At 41.2% G+C, this 11,377-nt stretch overlaps 1 protein-coding gene across 2 annotated transcripts in view; it reads left to right on the top strand.

Moving 5' to 3' along the window:
• Window positions 1-1,057: 1,057 nt before the first annotated feature.
• LARP7 (La ribonucleoprotein 7, transcriptional regulator) overlaps window positions 1,058-11,377 on the top strand; it is a 29,158-nt gene continuing 18,838 nt past the window's right edge. The window contains exons 1-5 of one of the 2 annotated variants that reach the window (XM_050896356.1): window positions 1,058-1,138; window positions 5,842-6,057; window positions 7,524-7,624; window positions 7,738-7,821; window positions 10,956-11,120. In XM_050896356.1, the coding sequence (XP_050752313.1) occupies window positions 5,850-6,057; window positions 7,524-7,624; window positions 7,738-7,821; window positions 10,956-11,120 (558 nt within the window). In that variant the 5' untranslated portion in view covers window positions 1,058-1,138; window positions 5,842-5,849. Of the gene's footprint in view, window positions 1,139-4,270; window positions 4,307-5,841; window positions 6,058-7,523; window positions 7,625-7,737; window positions 7,822-10,955; window positions 11,121-11,377 lie in introns of those variants that run through there. The other variant, XM_050896357.1, reaches the window with a different exon arrangement.

Below are 11,377 nucleotides of genomic sequence, written 5' to 3'. Positions count from 1 at the left end.
CCTCTTTACATATTTACAGTTAGATCGCAATAACGTTCAAAATAGCCTCTGATGATGAAACCAGGAACAAATCATTATAAAAGCAACTCGTATCCAGAAGCTGTGACCTACTGTTGTACATACTGGCTTATAATATTTGATCAGTACTGCAATTTGCATCCGTGTTTGGAGAGCTCCACTTGCAACCTTAGTTCAATCCGTTAACAGCACTGCAATGAAAACGATCACAAAAGACAAGGTAAGATTGTCAGCTCCTCTTACACTGTGGATTAGCAAGAAGCAGTTTGTATTACGAAGGGAGGGAGATTCACGCCGTTTCTTACGACTGCCACCTTCTTGGCAGTCCCCGGGTGTTTAGTAAGGTGCGAAACCTTGGAAATGGACACCCTTAAAGGACACAGAATTACTCCTTTAGCTATTAAAAGCAGCTGGATGAATGCGAACGCTTACTGTAATTCACTACGGAATGCCATGGGAACAGGGATGAATAGGAACGCTGCTCGCACACATTCATACAGATCTGCTAAACCCACTTTCTCCACACGGCCGAGATAGGCCCGGTAAGCCCTTTTTAACCCATCGGCCATAAACATTTCCCTCAGCACGGCGGCGTTTGATCCAAGGCCGCCTCCCCGAGGGCTTGGCTGAGTTACAGCGAGCGCAGCCCCTCCGCAGAAGCTCGCCCGCCCCTCGGGGGACACCCGCCGCCGTTAAGCTACCTCCCGACCCCCAGGGGCTGATCGCTCCGCCTGAGGGACCCAACGAACGCCCACGACCCTACTCACCTGTCCCGGGCGGGCGCGCAGGATCATGGCCGCCCCCGCCGCCGCGCTCCCTCCCCGCGTTCGAAAATTCCCGCCGCAGCCCGCGTGACGTCACAGCGCCCCGACGCGAGAAGGAAATCACGTGCGCCGAGCGAGGCGCGCCCGCCGCTGCGCTGCGCATGCGTGGGCGGCGCCGCGGGGCTTTTCTCCCTGCGGGGGTCGCGCGTCGCGCCGGGACTGACGACGGCGACGGCGGCGGAGACGACGGGGGTCGCGGAGGGGGCAGGGCCCGCTGCGAGAGGCGGGCGCGGACGGCACGGCCCGGTGTCCTTGCGGTGACGTCGCCTGGCGAGCCCCTGCGGGCGCGGCGGCAGGTCAGTGGTGCGCGGCGGGGGGCAGCCGGTTGCGGTGGCGGCGGCGCAGGCAGGGGGCGCTGCAGCCATCCCCCCCCCCCCCCCCCCCCCCCCCCCCCCCCCCCCCCCCCCCCCCGCCTCTCCGGGCGCATGCGCCGGGCGAGCCTCGTGCGGGCAGGCGGGGCGGCGTCCGTTGGGCTGAGGGGGTTGCGCGTGCTGGGCGGTTGGTCGGTCCCCTCAGGCGGAGCGCGGGAGGGAGCCGTCTTGGCGGGGCAGCGTCGCTCCCTGCGTGTCGCACACGGGTGCCGCCACTCGTGTCCCTTCACCGTGCCCTGGCCTCGCCTGCAGCGGCCATCTGCCCACTGTGCTCAGCTCCTGGGCACCCTTCCCTCCCGGTGCCCACTTCTCCCGACGTGTGTGGCGCCTTTCTGTGAGGCTTTCTAACCGCCCCTGCCCCTCAGCGTCTCCCTGGGGCTCTGTGGTGACTTTGCCTTCAGGTGGCAGTGCTGGCTGGGGTGCTTTCACACAGGGTCAAGACTTGATACCTCGTGTTGGAGGAGAGGGTCCCATGTTGAGGGGGGATATGGGGAGCGGCTGACTTAGGGGTAGCATGTGAATGTTTGCTTTACTATTTTATGCACACAAGGTCTGTGAGCAATCACAGCAGCAGTGCTGAAACCTGCAGTCATCAGTACCTGTGCAACTGGCACATGTATGGCGGTTGGCCTTCTCGGGAACCAGGATTTAGCCAGTTGCTACGCTGGCAAAGATTAAGTCAGGGCTAGAAAAATGTATTTCACATTGTGTGTTTCCCCTTTGTTTGAAGGGTAAAGGAGATGAAGTTCTCCTACAGTTGTGCAGTGCTTCTGGGCCAGTCTGTGTGCAGCTGCTAATAGGGCAGGAGAATGTCTTGCTTTTGTACCCACCTCTATCCTGCTCCCAAGTGGTTACTCCTGCTGCTTCCCTTCATTAGCTCTGCTGCTTATTCAGCTCCTTAATGAGTTGGTTTAACCCACTCGTCCAGCAGGGAAGGACCAGAAAATAGCAACTTCTCAGGTCACAGAGTTGAACTGGCTTACCAGAGGGTGAGATACTCTGATGGAGGACTGTGTAGCAAGTAAGATAAGAGAGCTGGGCTGCCCTTTTGGTGTCAGTGAACTGTTGGTTCATGTACGTGAATCCATCTAATCGTAGTCTTGTGCTGCGGGCCTGCATTTAATTAAAAACCCACTTTCTGCCTCTTGTGATGAGAGGGGAAAGGGTAACCACGGCAGGACTGACACAGTGGGGTCTGCCTATGTCTGGAAACCTCCTTAACACCCATCACTGTCATGTGGAAGCAAAGCCTTTTCTGCTTGTAAGCACACTGGTTTCGTGACATCTCTTAATGCCTTAAGTGTAAGTTTAAAATGATGTATTGGTTTCATTGCTTAAAATGGGGAAAAAGCAGGAGGTTCTCACTTTTTAGGTTAAGAAAATTGTGCTGGTCCCCATGTATTAACTTCTGTCCTTTCTTAGCTCGCTTTCCATAGAGTGAAGTTACAAGGCAGGATAGGAACTTAAACTGCTGCAGCTTTGCCTGTGTGTATGTTAGAGTAAGAACACCCAAGGTGGATTACGGAATGCATCTTTGAAAGTAGTTTCAGGTTTGCTGAATACTTGTATTTATTTTGGAGTAAATGTCCAGAAGAGGAAGTGTTGCCACTGACTATGTGGAAACATTTTCATAGTATAAAAAGTATTTTGAATTATTTTTTCTCCTCCCTCCGCCCCCCTGCCCTTGCCCCATTTTGCCATTTAAAATGCTCAAAGCAAGCAAGCGTTTGCATCAATGCTTAATATAAAAGAATAAAGGATATTTTATAGCTGGAACCGTGTTTCTTCCAGACCCTGAATTACAGTTAAATTTGATTGTGTTTTTCTAGATCTTTATAACAATAGAAGTTGGGTTTGGAACTTGGCTGTGTACAGGTTAGCACCAATGTGTTTTTTTTTTTTAAAGAGTATAGATAAGTTACTATAGATTTGTATGGACCTGTATTATTTTGATTGACATTATCTTAGCTTTCTTATAGTTCCCTCCCCCTGCTTAATTGTCCCTCCTTTTCCTGGTTTCACTCTCGCACATAGAGACACTGTGATTTTATTTCATTTGAGGAAAGCTAAGGGATGGCAGCTGTTTTGCTTTAACAGAGTGAAGTTTTGACCCTGCTTTTGCTTTCTTCTGATTTTAATTGTTTATCAGAACAGTGCTTGCAGTTGTGAGGCCGGCAGTGCAAGAGTTGGCAAGTCAACAAAAATGCACTATCTTATACCTTGGCATTGCAGTTTTCATTGATGAGTTGAGGTTTGCAAGAGTAATGGCGAATGAAGAGAATACCAACAAAAAAAGCAAGTGCTATGAGTTATTGACATGCCTACTTATAAACAGTATTTTCTTAAATCCTGAGTTTTAATCTAGTGTTGTCTCAGGTATGGCTGTTTCATTACTAAATGTGAGATTGTATACAGATTCTAATTACAGATTCGTAGCTGAGTTTGCCCTGACTCTATATTTCCAAGCTTCTCCAAAGTAATTTTCTCAAAGCTTCATTTCTAAAGCAAGTAGCACAAAGTGGGGGGGGAAGCCCAGAATACAGCTTGCAGCTGTTTTTCTTTAAGCTTGAATGAGAACCTCTCCCCTGGGAAGGAAGTCCCAAGGCTGAGTGACTCAAAATGCATGAAACACTTAGATGGCTTCTTAAAATAAAGCTTTGCTGTACATAAGCCACATTGATTATATGTCAGCGTGGTCATTTAATACTGTTCAGCCACTAAAAGTATCCCATAATGACGCTTTACCTTTAATGGTGCAACTCACTATAGCCCTCAGCTAAGTAGTATATTGTTTGGCTGATTATTAATATAAATATCTTGCTGAAGGCCTTGAATGGAGCTTGAACTTCTGCTTCGGTTGGGAGTTTTACCTGGCTTATCTTTTCAAGGTAATTGTTGACCTTTCACTATCTTGAGTGGTCAGCTCACAGCAGGGAGAGAAACTGATATCCGGCTAAGGAAGCCTGATTTGCACAATAATTTGAAGACCATTTCCATTTTTGTCATCCTGTTGTAGAGGTGGGCTTCCTCTCTGACTGTACTCATGTTTCCTTCTAGGTTGCCTTGGCAGAGAGCTGAGAAGTCTTTCATATGGTGATTGCTACATTAATTACTTTAATTTTTGTGTTAATTTCATTTTCAAAAAGCTGTCTGCTTTTGGCAGTATGGCTTTGTTTTGCTCATGTAAAATGAAGTACTGTGGTGACTGGCAGTTTTCAAGGAGGACTGACTAGGTAGAGTGAATTGAAATGTGAACAAAAAAGATGAATTGATGCATTAAAAAGGTTTTCTGTTTTTCAAGGTAAATCTGTACATTCAAGTCACTTCCCCCTAGTTAGTCCCGAATTTCTAGGGGCCTGCTTCTGAGGTTCTGACAGAACTTGGTTTGCCATTAAAATCAGTGACAGTTGATGAAAGAACCATAACCAAAGAAAGGAAAAATGTCTGTTTAAGTGTAGCACATACTGATTGCCACAGGGACTTGCAGGTAAGAATGTGTTAGAACATATTCAAAGGCAGGATTGGAAGATTTTTTAATTACTGCTCTTTGGTAGGACCTTGGCAATTGACAGAGTGGTTTACTTTTTTGACATAACAAAGACAGTTTTTAAAAACAGACCTTACTATTACCAGACCTGCCATGAGTATCAACTATGTGTTTAAGTATATCTTTACATTGTATTTATTTATAAGGTTTAATAGATGCTTCTCATTTGGAGGTCATACCATAAATTCTTGCAGCGAGCTCTTCAGCTGCTGTGTGTGTGTCAGTGTAACCTGTTTGCAACCACTGGATTTACGATATATGCCTGCTGAGCCCGGTCCTTTGGCCAGCCTTTTCAGAAGTCTTCTATATAATCCAGCTTTTTTTTTTTTTTTTCCCCTGCTTTGCCTTCTACATAAAAGGGTAATTTCTTAAGTATATAGTGCGCTGGGGTTTTTGTGTGTTCTTTCTAATGGTTTGTACTGGGAGATTTGGGGAGTAGAGAACAAATTATTTCTGTCTTTTTTTCAAGTCTAAGAAAATGTATTTATTGGGAGGGAAATTGTCTGCTTTTTAGATTTAGTTTTTGTAGCCTCTCTTTAGCAAGTACCTTGCTTTTCTGGTAACAGGGAAGTTATGTATTATTAAAACACAGTTTGTGACCTGCACAAGTGCTTTAAAGAATTCACTTATATATATGTATTTTTAATAGCGCTGCTTGTCTGATAATGTGCAAAAGCAATTGGAACTGTGAATCCCGTGACTGCTGCTGAAATGCAAAAGCTGCTGTTAGAAATCTAATGGGGAGGGCAGACAAGGCATTCTGAATTAACACAATAGTACAAATTTTAAATGAAAAGCCTGCGGTTTGGTACCAGCTTGCGTCCAGTGAATCTCTGTGGCTAAAGGGCAGTACTAGGTGCCATGAGACATGAGTTCCAGCCTAGTCTTCACCGCACAGTTATTGTGTGACCTAATTTTCTTCATCGTCTGTATGCTTTGTATTTTTCTATGCTACAGATAATGAATGGCACATAGTCTTACAGGAGATACGTGAAGTTTTTAATGTAGGATAAAACAAGAATGTTTACTCCTTGAAATAAGAACATTTTGATTTTTCTCAAAGGTTATATTTCACTTTTAGTTGACAGAATGACGGGAATGGAGACTGAAACTGCAAGAGACAAAGCCATGGAAGAAGAAAGCACTGAACAGAAAAAGGAGAGAGAGAAAAAGAAGAGGTCAAGGGTTAAACAGGTGCTGGCAGATATAGCGAAACAAGTGGATTTCTGGTTTGGCGATGTTAATCTCCACAAAGATAGATTTCTCCGAGAACAAATAGAAAAGTCCAGAGATGGGTGTAAGTTTATATTCAGTATATTTCAGTCAACAGATATGTTTAACTTTTCTTCTTCACTGTATTGCTGGTGACAGTTACAAGTTATTTGGAGGTGTGTGTCTACTCCTGGGGAAGGCAGTAGTTTCATGCTGAAAACCAGCATTAGGATTAGCAGCTCAGGAGGCAGAGCTTGGTACTAGTTTTTAGAAATTGTATTTAGTGTTTCTCTTTTCCTTTACTACCAGCCATAAGTTAGAGGCATCTGCCAGGGTACAAATGACTGTTTGGGAGACCTGATTTTCTTTTTTAACTTTGTATGATTTTAAGAATAAGCAAACAAACGAAGATCATATTGCCCTTGGAGGGCAAGTACAGTACTTGGCTTGTAGGGTAGATACATGCAGAAATTAAAATGTCACTTGGATTTGTGGTTAGATATAGATGCTTTTTTGTGTGTGTTTTCTGCACAAGTTAGATATGTGAGAAATTGTGTATTTGCATGTAGGGCTACTGTGGGTCTCTTGACAATTTTTTTTACATGGTTGATTTGACTTCGGAGTAGGAAATTGAGCTTGGTTCTGAAACTATTTGCCAGTTTCTGAAGAAATTAATTTACACATTAGCTGCAGTGACTAGTATGCCTTTGCTTTAAAAAGCAGTACATGTGTGGTAAATACAGTCTATCAGTATAATTGTTCTATTAACTGTGTTATGCCAGATGGACTAGAAGTGTGGTATGTCTGTAAAAAGACGTGGTCCTTTTCCATCAAAACAAAAAAAGCAGTTTCCACAAGTGTTTACTTATTTTTGTTTTCTTAAGGAGTGGATATTTATTTGAAGTGTAAATCATTAGTCCAGTTGCATTGTGTGAAAAGTCTAACCTTCTGACTGCTTGGTTTAGTCCTCAATTATATTGAACTTCAAGCCACTTTTAAAAAAGGGCCTTCAGAGGAATAAAATTTACCCTATGTTTTGTAGAGGTATTAGAGCTTGCATGTCTTTTAACATTTTTATTAAGACTAATACTGCATAATTTTCTGTCAAGGTTTTAGCAGCATGACTCATTGCAACTGAAGTGCAAGCAGGGGCTCTTTTGTGTTGGGAAGGCTGGGTTGAACACTTAATTGAGTACTTGAAGGAGAGTCATGTTTTCAATGCAAATTGTTTTTGTATTGTAAAACTACATGAGAAAGGGGGTTTTCTTCCTTTCTTTTCAAAGACAGTTGTTATCAGTGGGGAGGTAAAAGAACAAAATTCCTTTGATAAAGGTTAGCGCACAAGAAAATTTAATATAGATTTACTTGAAACTTTAATTGTGATGGTAAAAATTTTCTGTAAATCCTTGGCAGCATGGTTACATACTGCACTTATGACTTCCAGATTGTTTTACAAAAATACTAGCGGAATCTTAATGTCAGATTAGAACACGTTACTAATGCTTTCTAGATTACCCTGATTTCATCATTTGAACCTTTTTTTATCCCTAGATGTTGACATATCACTTCTTGTTTCTTTCAACAAAATGAAAAAATTGACTACTGATGGAAAATTGATAGCTCGAGCAGTTAAAAGTTCATCTGTTGTAGAGGTATTTAATATTTCACTCTTCTGTATTTGCTGATGCTGGAGTAATAACGATAGTGGTACTGAAGTAGGCAATAATCTTATGGAAGATGCTTGTTCGTTTCTTGTTACTTTTAGTTGGATTTGGAAGGAACTAGAATCAGAAGACGCCAACCGCTGGGTGAGCAACCAAAGGATGTGGATAGTCGTACAGTCTATGTGGTAAGGTTGTACTTGTATATGCCTCGTGTCTGGCAGAGTGCTTTATTTCTAACTGTGGAAACTCTTTTAAACTTTCTTGCTGTTAATTCTTCAAGAGTGCAAAACCCCCTGTGTGTTGTCTATGACAATCTAATTGCATAGTATTGTTTACTGTATTAAGAACAACAAAAACATAAAGCAGCCACATAGTTTTACCAGAATTAGAAGGTAGATTTTATTTGAGAACATCATGGATTTAGTACAAGAAACCTTTACATAAAGTATAAAAGCTAATAGAATTTGATTGTCTGGTTGGTTTTTTTCCTCCAAAAGAAAAGGACAGTGTGAAGGAGGGAAATGCATTATAGGTGTACTGAACTTGTAATGTTAAGGCCCATAGAATGGGGTCAATGTACATGTTTAATGTAGTAAATTTTTTTGTATCAGAACTGTATCTGTGCATCAATATTCTTGTTAAAGCAGGGAGGGACTGAGCAGGTGGCTGGCTACTGTTGCTTGTGCAGTGTACATAAGGGGAAAAAATTAAGCGAAGGCAGGTGAGCACTGGCAGTGACCATGGCAAGAAAGGGATTAGTTTGGTACACCGATTTCTTGTACCAGCTTATGTCATTTTAAATGCTAAGCAAAGAGCTGCTTCACCTGCTAGTAAGAAAAGATGCACTTTCATTTAGCCATTCCTGCTTTCACTGGGCTTTTCTAGTTAATGCCACTAGAGGAGCAACACTGCTACCAAGAAATATTTACAAATGACATTAATGTAGTCAAAGCTTCAGAATAGTAACTTTATTAGTTTTATCAAACAGGATCTGGCTGAGTTTGCAAGATAATCGGGTACTTTCTAAAGTACAATCTGTTTACAAAATCTGTTACTGCAAGTGCCTCTGGTTTTTTGTAACATGCAGACATCATTCTTTTAAAGGCAGAATGTACCTAAATGAGCTAGTCTTATTTTTAGGAGGCTTTTTAAAAAAAAAAAAATAAAAAATCCTCCTAATAGCACACTATCCTGTGGCTACCTTGATACTGAAATGATTCATTAAATTAAATGAGAATACCTTGTGCTGCTGGAAAACCTCCACATTTCAACGTGATGTTTCAGAAGTGTCAGAGTGAAACAGCTATTATCATATTGTTGAGCCACTTAAGTGGTAGCATGGAAAGAGATCTGATGGTTGAACTGTCATTTATTTAAAATCCTGTGCAATTTTTTTAATAGAATTGAAGCCAATGTGGAATTCTCTTTGTCTCTAAAGAAAGCTTTTCATGACTAATGTCAATTTAGGTATATACCTGTACCTGTTAGCAGCTGAATTAGTAATTTCAAGCAGGCACCAAGCTTTGTGTGATGAAGATACGTAATAATCGTGCCCAAAATGGCAGCCCATCCAGATAAAGAGAAGCTGGATTACTCTGATCATTACATTCTTTAACAAAAGCCCAGAAAAGGTTATTAGTTGTTTTTTTTTAAGTACAATGTGCCAATCATAGTATTTCCCTAACATGATTACAGGGACTGCTTAGAACTTCTCAAATACTTCGTCTATATCATTTTTGGAAAAGATGTTCTAAATATAATGAGCTACGTAGTCTATATGTAGCTTAAGTACATAGCTAAATGGTTTTTAATTTTAAGCTTTTCTGTAAGACCAAAATAGATAACTGGTGTGTTTTGTAAGTTACTGAATTCATAGAGATCTTATTTAGAGAATATGTAGCAACCCATTATCTTCTCTTATTGCTACCAAAAAGGGTGGGGTTTTTTCCTTTTTAAAGACTAGTGTATGAGGTATCTGCTCTTTATACTGCAATTACAGAAATGTTGAGACATGTTAAATGACTGGTATGTAGCCATAGGGGGGAGCAGTAGTTGTCAAAGTGTTGGTAAGTTCTGTTCCATTCTCGACTAGGTGAAGGATTTCTATGTTGGGTTAATACAAAGGTTACGGTTAAAGCCTGCACTGTGAAGGATTGTCTCCAACAGGAATATGTTTTCTGAATTTATGCAGGAAGTCAAAGCTTCATTTCTGAACTAAGAATTGAGACTTAAAAATGTATTTCTTTAAGGAATAGTAACTTCATTACTTTATTTTTTATCATCTCATTTAATTTAGGGGAAGTTTTCATTAAATTTCTCTGAAATAATCTTATGGTTAGTGACTTCTTTTTATATGCTTTAACATAAGCTACACTTTGACATACACTATTTTCTACTCATCCCATAATATTTTTAAAGCTTCAGGTAACTGGCTTTTCAGCTTTATACCAAACCACAATGAAATGTTTTTCTCAGGCAGGCAAAGTTCATGCAAAAATAGTTTTCTACCTGAATATGATAAATGTTTTCCTACAAGGAAAACCTTTTGGTGCAGTAACTTGCCATGAAAAAAATGAAGTGTTGCTGACTCTCCATTGTTGTTTAGGCATGAATTTGAGAGTAGGGTTTTAAAGTGTTCAGTTGGGTCTATTTGATTGGTGAAGGGAAGTGTTTAGGAACTGATGCATGATATCTGCCAGCTGCTAAAATGTGTTTCTATATTAAGGAGGTTATATAAATAAAAATCAGACAGTTTTATCATCCCAGAAGCTGGCTAAAAGTTTGTGCTGCATCTGATCAAGTAGGCTGTAAGTGCTACCCGCTAAGCTTTAAAATGTCAGCTGCTGGCAGGAATTTATCAGTTTGAGTAGTGACTCTTTACTGACCTACGAGAATTCTTTCTGTGATACCTGTATTACCAACAATAAAAAAAAATCCTTGTGCTTTGCAGTGGATACTTTGAGACAATGCAGAATTAAGTTTGCTTGAACGTCTTAAATTTACAAACATATTTCATGTTGCAAAGATGCAGCTGCAGGTGAGGTCTTGGTATCTGTCACAGAAAGAAGATAAACATCTAAATTAAATATATGATGTATTTGTTATAGGTATATGAATGATTAGAGATCCATTCTTCAGATCACTTTTTACTACCTTTCGACAGGAATACTTACTGAAATAAAAAAAGTTTCTCAACATTGTCACATCTTAACTACATTCTGTTGTAACAACTTTTTAATTAGAAGATGTAGTAAACCATCTGATACAATGGTAATACAGTAGTGAGAAAATGACATTTCTTTCTTTCCTTTTTTTTTAGGAGCTGCTTCCCAAAAATGTCAATCACAGTTGGATTGAGAGGGTGTTTGGGAAGTGTGGTAATGTAGTTTATGTCAGTATACCCCGGTATAAAACTAGTGGCGATCCAAAGGGATTTGCTTTTGTTGAATTTGAAACTAAAGAGCAAGCAGAGAAAGCTATTGAGGTGAGTAGTGGTGCCTCTGGTCTGTTAACATTCTTCCTGATTGTCGCTTTGTGATATGGGTGGTGTAGTCTTTACTAGTTCACCTACTGAATCTTAGAGAAATTCCTAAGATACCATAATTTAAAAACTTAGCAGGAGTTATGTTCCTGTCTCCTACCCCCAGACCTCCAATCGATTCCACAGTTCTTTAAAAGTGCAATTCTGTTAGTAACCTGGAGACTTAGTAGAAGCATAGTGGGTATTTTTTGGAATAATTT

Source organism: Gymnogyps californianus, chromosome 4 (genome assembly GCF_018139145.2).
Source record: "Gymnogyps californianus isolate 813 chromosome 4, ASM1813914v2, whole genome shotgun sequence".
Lineage (NCBI taxonomy): Eukaryota > Metazoa > Chordata > Aves > Accipitriformes > Cathartidae > Gymnogyps > Gymnogyps californianus.
This window is presented reverse-complemented; position numbering and strand designations above follow the sequence as displayed.